At 41.2% G+C, this 11,065-nt stretch overlaps 3 protein-coding genes across 4 annotated transcripts in view; all 3 read right to left on the bottom strand.

The window, feature by feature from the left end:
* Positions 1–854: 854 nt before the first annotated feature.
* LOC104949219 (rotatin-like) lies at positions 855–4,114 on the bottom strand. Its single transcript, XM_010775532.1, has 6 exons — positions 4,075–4,114; positions 3,492–3,679; positions 2,454–2,649; positions 1,801–1,890; positions 1,479–1,569; positions 855–1,319 (listed from the first exon to the last, which is right to left on the bottom strand). Exons 1-6 carry the CDS (start codon positions 4,112–4,114, stop codon positions 1,133–1,135), a joined length of 792 nt encoding a protein of 263 aa, XP_010773834.1. The 3' UTR covers positions 855–1,132.
* A 1,087-nt stretch (positions 4,115–5,201) lies between these two features.
* LOC104949215 (afadin-like) overlaps positions 5,202–11,065 on the bottom strand; it is a 19,504-nt gene continuing 13,640 nt past the window's right edge. For both annotated transcript variants that reach the window (XM_010775527.1, XM_010775528.1), the window contains exons 6-8: positions 6,228–6,302; positions 5,975–6,144; positions 5,202–5,311 (exon numbers count right to left, since the gene is read on the bottom strand). In XM_010775527.1, the coding sequence (XP_010773829.1) occupies positions 5,234–5,311; positions 5,975–6,144; positions 6,228–6,302 (323 nt within the window). In that variant the 3' untranslated portion in view covers positions 5,202–5,233. The remainder of the gene's footprint in view (positions 5,312–5,974; positions 6,145–6,227; positions 6,303–11,065) is intronic.
* Positions 7,851–9,895, bottom strand: LOC104949214 (uncharacterized). Its single transcript, XM_010775525.1, has 5 exons — positions 9,717–9,895; positions 9,511–9,633; positions 9,229–9,308; positions 8,648–8,773; positions 7,851–8,433 (listed from the first exon to the last, which is right to left on the bottom strand). The coding sequence occupies exons 1-5, from the start codon at positions 9,799–9,801 to the stop codon at positions 8,011–8,013; spliced, it is 837 nt and encodes a 278-aa protein (XP_010773827.1). The 5' UTR covers positions 9,802–9,895; the 3' UTR covers positions 7,851–8,010.

The following is an 11,065-nucleotide window of genomic DNA, read 5'->3' as shown; positions in this document are numbered from 1 at the left end:
GTTGTTCCCCCGTTTTTAGAGATTTGGGTACGGAGGAAAAGAGAGAGGGTTTTATTTTCTGACGCTGCGTGAGTTCCCCGACACACCGGGGACACATGTTTATCAAAAAGTGCATTTTGCATGATAGGTCCCCTTTAAGGATGCCTTAAAGCAGCAAAAACTGCACCAAGGATTTGTAAACCATGCAGTAGATGCATCAATCCCTCTAAATCTGTGAATCAATTGCAATCCCAGGAAAATAGTTATTTATTTCCAAATTGTGCAGCCCTACTTTAAATATAAAACAAGTGACATTGAGTACAATGAACAAGCACCTTAATATGTCATTTGCAATAACAGATAGTTTAAATTCCTGCAAAGCCAACAAGACCAGGACGAGGACAGTTTGAACACTACTTTTACAGAATCTCTGATATTTAAGGACGCCTTAAAGCAGCAAAAAACTGCACCAAGGATGTTTAAACCCCGCAGTAGGAGCATCATGCCCACACTGTCTCCCCTATACTCTGCTGCCTCCTGAAGCACATCACTTTGCCTCCTGAGGATCCTCAACCTCCAGAAGGATCAGGGACACACATTTATAAATGGGTGTTTTGATCAAGGACACCATTTGACAGGTTATTATTGTGACAATGGCTTGAATGACCATCTAATACATTATAGGATGGTTCACGGTCCCACTCGAGACAATGTCCGCTAATTGTTGTGAATAAACAAGAAGAATATTTAAGTCAAGACGAATCAAATAGAGGCTTTTGTCTTTAGACTGACTATAATCATACATCCTGAACTGAAGTCAAAGCTACTCCAGAGTGCAAGTTGCAATAAAATCACGATCCACAACATCCCAGAGTTTCTGCTGCTGCTGCATGGACCTGCCGTTTATGAGTCATCCATCTCTCTGTTTATCCCTGTTAGGATAGAGTCTGCAGTGTCTCACACACTTCACTGATAACACTGAGAATTGAAACACTAGGCTTCATGATCAAAGACAGTTTTTGGATCACAGCTGCTCACTAGCTCCCTAAACTCTCCCACTAATGCTCTCATAGTCCAATAAAAGCATTTCATTCAACATGTACTTCAAAGCATTTAAATAAAGTTTTGTGTTGAGGTTTTTCCACTCACAATTCTAAACCACATGAGTATAGCCAAACATTAAGAATACTATAGTCAGCACAGGAACATGGTCATGTATTGATACCTGCACTATGCTGGGCCTTTGCAGGAAGATCTCAGCAGGAAAGTCTTGCATAATGACGTCACACAGGAGTTCACATGTAGTCCGCACCAAGGTAGGGTTGCTGCTCCTCAGAGAACTGTTACAAAATGACACTTATTATACTAAACAACTTTTTTGACAGGTTGGCACAGATTTTCTCTGATTCTGGGTCACTTTAATATAAAATGTTCCTGAGCTTTCTTTAGCATGTTTACCACGCCTATGTTATTTTCTAGATACATGAATTGTCTCTCACCTCTCGTTGGATGACAGTATGTGTCTGTCTGTGTTCGTCAAAGTCAGCCATGGGAAAACAGAAAACTTGAGACACCTCACAGACTCGTGCACTAAGGATAAAACATCAAAAAGACAATTATTAAACAGTAAAAACGTCATGCTATTAGACACAAGAACAAAATTACAAAAAACCTGACTTTTCAAAATACTGTTGCCTTTGTATTTAGTGTTTCTTTCTTAGACTTGTATCTGTGTCTGTTCTAAGCCTATAATAATACCTTTAATGTCTTTATTTATCATTATGAGCGCTTGTTAATAAAATATACATTATAAATGTGTACCTGCTATCTTCTGAGGCGCCACATCTGTATGGCTTGGCATGCTCTTGTGGAAATATCCCATTTTCGGACAATGGTCTTCAGGTGGAACATCTGCAGGAGATAAAATGTATTTTCACACTTAAAGCATCAAATTCTTATAAAGACAATCTTGCACTAATGTACATTCTCAAAGATATTGAAGTGACTGTTATTTTCTATATAAATTGATTGTTGTGCTTTTATTTCTTAATGTGTGCATATGTATAAATGTGTCTTTTGATTGTGTATATATATATATATATGCAGGTATATACACATTTGTATTCATATTTTTATATATATTTGTATTTTGCATTCCTCGGGATTGTGGGAAACGGTATTTAGATCTCTCTGTCTGCAATAATAATAATAATAATAATAATAATAATAATATGTTATTTGTAAATCACCTTTCATTGCTAAAAGTAACCCCAAAGTGCTAAAAGAGGCGTAATAGGAAAAAAAAGAAATACAAGCTTTTTTTTTAAATAAAGGTTTTTCGGCCTTTCTTAAACACAAACTGAAAGATTGACAATAAAGTTGACTTTGACTTTAACTAAAGACAACGCCCTCTCATCCATCAAAGGATAAAACATGATGTGTTTTGTAGCAGAGAGAAGGAGAACTTGCAGCACCTGTTGGAGTTGGAGTTGTGTTGCGTTGTCGATGCGTGGAGACTGTGTTGTGGCTGGGGAGGAGTGGGGGGAGCAGGAACAGCTGGTCGAGGGTCCCGTCGATGACAGCTCGCAGGCTGGGCTCCACGTTACGAGACAGCTGAGAGAGGAAGTCCACCGCCCCGACGTCTCTGAGCATCTGGGCTGCACTCGGATGCTTGGAAGACACAAAATGAAAAATAGCTATTGTTGTGAAAATAGTGAATGTACTCTTCCAATATGAGAGTCCACTGTTCAGGAACTAGTTGATGCTCTGTATGTGATGACTACTTCCATTCTGGAGAGGATCACAAATACATGGATCCTGAGATTGAAGCTCAAGCCGGGGAACAGGGATATTTTCCTAACAGGTATGAAATGAAAAATCTATAATTCAGTGTAATGTTTGGTGTAGCTGTCAGAATGTCAGCGTGAAAATCACTCTGCATTTCCATTTACACCCATGCTGATATTTAGGTACACTTTGTCTGTGAAGGTGTGGATATTTGAAGGGATAGTGTGGAAGTGGGTTTGATTACAACAGGAAGTAAAGTAATGAACTGCTGTGAACTGGGGCAGTGGCTAAATGTATTTAAGACACCTTAAAGGTAAGAATGGAGAAACCAGCTCGAGTGCGCTAGAATTTGAAAGTACGCAGCCGAAGAGAATCTGCCCCTTCCTTCAGACTTCCTCACAGAGCCCCTCCTCCAACACACATGAACGGACTATGGATAAGTACCTCATAAAACCCACATTTAAAATATCCATTTAAGCCTGTTATTAAACTTTATCAAAACATACATTGGTAGAATATTGATCCTACTTTAACATACTGGTTAAAGTCTGGTTCGACTTGTCAAAGAAAGCCTGAACCCCAAAACTACATTATAAGTTTATCAGCATATTGTGAGAGTTGGTAGACTGCTCCTGTCTAGCTTCTGCCCACCTGAGGACTCACCTTGTAACATATCTATAAACCAGATAGAAATATGTCCATCTTTCTGCTCAAAATGTATCTACCTTTGATAACGTGGAGAGCAGCTCAAGCACTTCTTCCTGCATCGGCACCTCGGGGAAATTGAACCACTCGAGAAGAAGCACAAACAGCATCTTCTCCTGCACGATGTCTGAGACGGAGATCAGGGAATGGTCCAGTTTACACAAGATGTTCTTCAGCGCTCGCACTCTTATCTCCACCAAAGAGTGGCCTGAGGACGAAGAACACAACGTGGAGAAGAGACGTTATGGTGGTTAGCAGTGGTGGACTGTCAAAAAGTATATTTACTCAAGTACTGTACTCAAGATTCAAGGCTTTGATTGTCATGTGTACATAGCTACAGTGTAGATATATCAATGAAAATATTAGGATCCTCCAACAGTGCAACACAATAAAACAGATACAATAGTGCAAGTAAATATAATAGAAATAGCGCAGAATAGTCGATATACAAGCAATTGGAATATTAATATATATAAGTTGCAAACAGATGAATGTTATGGATGTTCTTTCNAGCTTGCCGCAGCAGAGAGACATGCAAGGGTTCAATCATTTCTGTTCAAACACCAACTCCTGAACGTATATATTGGATTAATTGAAGAGTACCTAATCCCAGCACGGCGAGCTCCGCTGCCTGCTCTGGCATCTGATTAGAAACGCTCGCGCAGTGTTTCTTTTAACTCGCTCTGCCCCAGACACCTGCAGCAGGCGCTACAAGAGGACCGCAAGAGAAAAACATTTTTGTTAAGATCAAAACACAATAAATTGTGTTGACTCTGTGGAGCTTTAGAGAAAAAACTATAAGGTATAAAAATCCTGCTTAAAAGTAACAACGTGTGAGTTTCTTTAAGTATTTATTAACTCAATTGCCTTTTGTATTCCAGAATTGATGGTTGGTTTTTCAGTGAGGAAGCTTCTTAATTCAAAAAAAACAGTGTATTGTTTTATGGCTCAAGACTTGCTGTGTCTTGCAAAGTAGTAGATCATCTGCTGAAGTAGCGAGCACCATGTGCTGCATTTGATGTGCACTTTTGAATAACCTGTTTTTCTGGTACTGAACTCTATATAATAATTTATTATTTCATACAAACACCATTTGCAGCTCAAAGTGCGTTTAACAAAAAAATGGGAACACATCACAAGTTAAAAAACAGAACACAAGAAAATTCCCCCTAAATATTGTTAAGAACTAAAAAGTGTAACATGGCAGCAAAAATGTAACATTTTTTAACTCAGGTTAATAGACACAAGGACCGTAACATGGTATGATGAATTACAAAATAAAATAAATAAATGGTTTCTCTCTGACAGATAAGACAATGCAACTAATATATAAAATATTTAAAAACCCCATTAAAAAACAATAAGTGAACATTATAGGTATGCTTCTAAAATCAGAAAAATGATTAAGACCTATTGAAATAATAAAAAACAAATTTAAAAGGTAAGTAAAACATAAACAAAGATTAAAAGAAAACTTTAAAGTGGGGGTTGCCTATTAAAAAGCCTTCATCTAAAAGATTGTGTCTTCTTTAGCTGGTGTTTGAAAAAAATACGCTTCTTGCCTTCTGCTAACCAAACACAGTCCCTGTGCGTCAGTTAACTTGCCTGTCTGGTGTCAGTTTTTACTTGGGGGGGACTTTCTAATGGTGTCTATGTTTGTATTTGGTTTATCCTGCATATGCCTGCTTTGTCAGCACCAGGCTGGACAGGTCGAGCTGCTCTGCCTCTGCTGATTGGTTCTGAGCGTTTCTTTGTCGCCGTTTCAGGATGTTTCAGCGCCCTCAGAGCGTTGTTGGCCAATCCAGAAGGCAAGAGAGCCGCCGGCGATCCCCTGCTGTCTCTGCCAACAGTTTAGATACACACAGCTGTCCACAGCCTTTTTCCTTGACATTGAATACGGTTTCGTAGCTCCAGGTCCTACTTTCGGGAGGCATGTGAGGAACAGCAAAAGCAATTGGGGGAACACAGAGTCAGAATCAAGTATGAGAATTGTTGGGAACATACTGAACTGTACTCTTCTTCGAATATCAGAGTTAATGGTAACAAAGGTTCCCAACTGTAGCTGCTGACATGGACAGGATGTGTGATTACCTAGAAGAGCATCAGGACTGTTTGAGGCATATGATAGCTATGTGATTAACATGATGATTCAGCCTCTATGGAGAGAGACATATGACAAGCATGCTCATTTCTGACGTGGAGCTAATCTGAAGTAAACATTGAATACTGCTTTCTATTCCTCCATCTTGTGACTGTGTAACTCCCTCTCTTGGATATCAGCATGTGAAGGACACTGTTCAGGAACTAGTTGATGCTCTGTATGTGATGACTACTTCCATTCTGGAGAGGATCACAGATACATGGATCCTGAGATTGAAGCTCAAGCCGGGGACCAGGGATATTTCTCTAACAAGAATCATTTGAAATATTCCTCTAAATCCACTTTTGTTGGCGCCTTGTTTGCTTACGAATGTAAATGTAATAGGGTGAGGGGTTTTCTTGCCTGTATGACCCTCCCTGTCATGGCGGCCATCTTGTTAGTGATATCCGTGGCTCGCTGTGTCTTCAGAGCGGATCGAGCGGCGGCGTACAGGATGAACGCCGGCGAGAGATGGAAGTGAACCGTGGAGCTGTTGGTGTAGTTTATCACCGCAGACAGGAAGCCGTGCTCCGCTGGAATATATAAATACACCGGCGTTATGAGAGGAGGTAGAATAACTATAATATATTATTAATAAAAGCTTCTTCATACTCACAGGATTCACTGAATGTAACTCCAATCGGTAATCCAGGATCATCCGACAAGTGCGGATTGTCTTTGTGCTTTCCTCCTGTAGTTAAAGAAATATATATATTATTTATTTAGGATTTTTTGTTAATGCAATTTCCTTTTTAAATTGGGATTTTTGTTTTTTATTAGGAGTTTAATAAATAATTGTATTAGTTTTCTTTTAAATATTTGTAATATATTATTAGGAATTAATTGGTTACGGATTTTTTTAATTTTTATTTAGGATTTTATTTACATTTTAGGATTCTTTATTATTTGGATTTAATTTGTTATTACGTTTTTAATTTAAGGTTTTTTTAAATTTATTTAGCATTCACTTTTTTAGGTTTTTTTCATTAGGACTTGTATTTTTCATTAGGGTTTTCCTCAGTGTTTCATTATTTAGGATAATATTTTTTAAAGATTTCTATCACTAGGATTTGTCACAGTCTATGTCCCTCACTCACCTATTTTCTGAATTAGCATTTCTCAGCCACCTTAGGCCCCAGCCACACGAGGACGATATAACGTCATATCCGCTACAGTTCTCTATCATTTGGACGGTTCGGCCACACGAGGCCGACATGGAAACGTAGAAAACGATAACTATAACGGTTTCCTAGGTGGGTAGATCTGCGAACGAAACGCTCTGGGGGGCCAAACGGCTCCGTGTTTACGCTTATACGATCATTTCCTGATAACGATAGAGCAATAGCCCTGCCTCTCCCCACCTCTCCTGCTCAGAGATCAGCTGCTGGGCTGTCAGAAGAGGGGGAGAAAAAGAGAGGCTCCGTTTTTTATTATTATAATATTATATAGAGTCGTGATCAATTTGTTTTAAAGCTCAATAAATAACAAAGAAGACCTCTGACCGACACTTTTCTAATTTTGTCCAGAAGATTTAAACTTTAACGGACATGTTGACCGGCGAAAAAAAACTGAATCTCTGCTGCCTGGTCCCCTCGTCCCTTGGAAGAGGCGGAGAGGTGGGCGTTTTTCATCTGCTGGTGGATTACCGGAGAGGATTACAGCAGGAGCACACGCTTGCCTCGGGGAGGGAGAAAAAGAGCCAGAGCGTCCACAGCGGAGAATAAACGGAAGGGCAACCATGAGCGGGAAGTCTTCTTTGCTGCTTTTGTGGCAGAACTACAGTCCCACCTACAGGCCCGGCATATGTACTACAGCGTCTCCAGCGCTTTCGAGCGGTCTCTTGTGAACGGACACGTTTCTGGTGCCTATTGCGTAGACTTTTTGGNAAGAATGGAGAAACCAGCTTGAGTGCGCTAGAATTTGAAAGTACGCAGCCCAAAAAAATTGGCCCCTTCCTCCAGACTTCCTTACAGAGCCCCTCCTCCAACACACACGAACGCGCACATGACCAATGAGGGCACGAGATAAGTTTGTGCACAGATGGAAGGCTGACAGGCAGGTAGGCCATCCAGTTACTTTAGCCGGGCCGGCTCAGATGATTGGTCGTGCTTTTTACAGCGCCACGGCTTCCACAGATGATATTTGTTTATGTATTTATTATCAAAGCATTTAATTTATTCATTTCTATCTGGATGTTAAGAGCATTCCATGGAATATAACACAAAGTGTTTCTGAAGTGAATTACCTACCCCACCTTTAAGTACAGTACTTGACTAAATGTTACTTGACCTGGGGTTTATTGATAGATAGATAGATTGATAAGTACTTTATTGATCCGAATTTGGGAAATGATTTGCGTTTCAGGGACATTGAAAACAAGGCAATGTACATTAGAGAAACTAAGACACAAGACATAAACAGTCCGAGGGGATGCTGACCTGGGGTTTATTGGAGGAGGGTCTCTGGAGGCTTCCATCACTGACTCTGCTCCCCTGCAGGAAGGAGGTGAGAGGAGGTCTGGAGCTGACGGTTCGGGGGAGGGGGATGTCGATGCGGACGGGCTGAGAGGAGGGAGTCGGGTTCTGGTTCTGGAGGAACTGGTTCTGGGGGAACGGGTTCCTCCAGACGCCGGCACTGCTGCTGCAGCTGCTGCTGCGGACCCCCTGCTGTCTCTCTGAGAGCAGGTCAGTGGAAACACAGGACCTCAGAGGGAAGGAGGGGAGGTCTCTCAGAGCCGCCTGCCTCCCGTCCAGCAGGGGGCGCTGTCGGTCGCTTTCTCTGTCCCTGTCCACACACAGGTTCTCCTGGGACAGAGCCTGGCGCTACAGGAGGGGATAGACAGGGAAATACAGCAGAAAATAAACATATAATACATTCAATTATTGAGGTAAATTACTCCTATACACTATGTTTCCTGTAGATATTTATTTGTAACTTACCTTAGAGCGATGTAACTTTATGTGAGAAGCATTATTGCACAAGTTTAGCCCAATATTACTGGATTTGTAGACTGTAGTATTAGATAATGGTCCTCACCATGCAGGTCCTGCTGCTCTCTGCAGGTTTCAGAGACACAGTGAAGGTTTGCAGAGCGGAGTCAGACCTCTGCTTCTCCTGAGAGGACTTAGGGGTCGGGAGGGTCAAGTACTCCCTCTGATACACCTGAGAAAACACGTATTTAAGGACGTCAAACAATGCATTCATCTTTATTTAGCTCACACTCTTATTTATACTGATTTAAAAAATGTTACAAAGAATAAAAAAGAAAAGGAAGACTAGGAAATCAGTCTAAACTCACTTTTTAATATTACCACACAGTCATTTTAGCATGTGTTCTGGTAACTTTAAACATTAAAAAGTCAAACATGTCTACTTTTTAATTAATAATTAATACATTTATTTTGGGGGGCACCTTTCATAACACCCAAGGACACCTTACAGGGCATAGGGGCAATATAGGGAACAATTAAAACAGTGGATTTAGTGAAGTATCAGCCGGGGTAAGACAAGACAAACAACAGGACATTTTAGACCTGGTGTTCAAAGTCTTGCTGTGAATTGAGCACATTGTGTTTGAATTTTACGGAAAAAGTCTGATAAATGTAGAGAAATCTCACATCAGGAGCACGGAGGTTCACACTGGAGACAGCAGCCATGTTGTTTCCTCTCACCACAGCTTCATCTTCAGAGGAAAGGTCTGAAGAAACAAAGACAAAATAATAAATACACTTTAGGTGATAAGGGTAAAAGTCAAAGTCAATGATGTCATGTTTAAATATGTTAATGGAGCTAATGCTAACTGTTGGTGAACTTCTAGAGAAAACACAAACAGACAAAGTTAGTGAAAAAAACGTATTTTTTAACATGTTATAGGCGATAAATGTGTTTTTCTGTCTCACCGGTCATGTTTGGGTTGGATCGGAACAGCTGTCTGTTTTTCTGCATCAGCTGTTCTCTGCGCCTCCTGTTTCCTCCCTGCAGCAGCAGAGTCTCTCCGATGGGTTTAGCCTGGCTCTGATCGCCTTCACGAGCAAGCAAAGGTTTTAATTTAAACACTCATGACCAGCAGGAATATAAAAACTCTTCATAGTGTTTGGTTACTCACCTGTGTTCAGCAGAGCCTCGAGGCCGTGGAGCCTCGCTGCAGACTTCTCCACCTGGAGCGCCACCACGGGGCCGGTGTGCATCATGATCGCTGCTGCCCTGCAACAAGTACGATTATTTTACATTATATTATATGTCGGTAGTATTTCAGGCCATCCCCCGACACAATATGGTGAGTATGCAGATTATTGTGTATATTTTTCACATTTTAAAGTTCACCTATTCTGCAAAATCCACTTGTTCATGTCTCTTCTACATCAACATGTGTCCCCTCTTCTTCATGTCTCTTCTACATCAACATGTGTCCCCTCTTCTTCATGTCTCTTCTACATCAACATGTGTCCCCTCTTCTTCATGTCTCTTCTACATCAACATGTGTCCCCTCTTCTTCATGTCTCTTCTTCATCAACATGTGTCCCCTCTTCTTCATGTCNCAGCAGGAAGCACACGCTTGCCTCGGGGAGGGAGAAAAAGAGCCAGAGCGTCCACAGCGGAGAATAAACGGAAGGGCAACCATGGCAACCATGAGCGGGAAGTCTTCTTTGCTGCTTTTGTGGCAGAACTACAGTCCCACCTACAGGCCCGGCATATGTACTACAGCGTCTCCAGCGCTTTCGAGCGGTCTCTTGTGAACGGACACGTTTCTGGTGCCTATTGCGTAGACTTTTTTGATATCGATTTCGGTCCGTTTGCGTTATCGTCCTCGTGTGGCTCTTAGTCACTGGTCACACCCTGTTTCTCTCTCACACTCTGTTACACCCATCAGCTCCACTATAGGCCCCACTTCACTCTCACCTCAGTGCCAGATCGTACTTCGCAGCATGTGTAACAGAGTTATAAAGGTTGGTGTAAAATCCTGGTTAAATTGGAGAATTACGCCATCTGGTGTTACAAACGTGCGCCTGCATTACTGTAGCTTTGTTACGGCAATGGATTGTGGGAGATTCTGATCACGCGTGAGGATCTCTTGAGAGCTGCTTGAGAGGTGCTATTGCAGGGGTTTTCAAAGTCTGGGTAGGTGAGCCTCCCCTCAGAGAACATAAGAAGAGCCGCGCCCCCCCTCCCAATTATTATTGCTGTTATTATTATTATTATTATTATTCATTGTTGCTATAATGCAGGGGTATTCAATTGCATTTCAAAGAGGTCCAGTAAGAGAAAATGTAATTAAATGCTCTGTTTTCGCTGTCTACCTTCCGCCATTTGAAATTAATCCGACTGTTTCTCTCCTCTTGTCTCGTCTCTGTGTGTGTGTTGAATCTATCGTGCTGACTGCACCGATTTGATTGGCTGAGTAGCGTCACCTCCTTAAAACATTAAACAATAACTTTTTTAAACCTTTTTATTTTT

This window comes from Notothenia coriiceps, unplaced genomic scaffold, assembly GCF_000735185.1.
Source record: "Notothenia coriiceps isolate Sejong01 unplaced genomic scaffold, NC01 NC01_scaffold00015797, whole genome shotgun sequence".
Taxonomy (NCBI): Eukaryota; Metazoa; Chordata; class Actinopteri; order Perciformes; family Nototheniidae; genus Notothenia; species Notothenia coriiceps.
This window is presented reverse-complemented; position numbering and strand designations above follow the sequence as displayed.

Bases quoted from the DNA above. Each gene is read 5' to 3' on its own strand.
- LOC104949219 (XM_010775532.1), bottom strand. From the start codon at position 4,114: ATGCCAGAGCAGGCAGCGGAGCTCGCCGTGCTGGGATTAG. The intron at 3,680-4,074 runs GTACTCTTCAAT...CTTCGTCCTCAG, and splicing joins GCTCGCCGTGCTGGGATTAG to GCCACTCTTTGGTGGAGATA. The intron at 1,320-1,478 runs GTGAGAGACAAT...ATTTTGTAACAG, and splicing joins ATACTGTCATCCAACGAGAG to TTCTCTGAGGAGCAGCAACC.
- LOC104949214 (XM_010775525.1), bottom strand. From the start codon at position 9,801: ATGATGCACACCGGCCCCGTGGTGGCGCTCCAGGTGGAGAAGTCTGCA. The intron at 9,634-9,716 runs GTGAGTAACCAA...TTGCTCGTGAAG, and splicing joins CGAGGCTCTGCTGAACACAG to GCGATCAGAGCCAGGCTAAA. The intron at 8,774-9,228 runs GTGAGATTTCTC...GTGTTTTCTCAG, and splicing joins TGAACCTCCGTGCTCCTGAT to GTGTATCAGAGGGAGTACTT.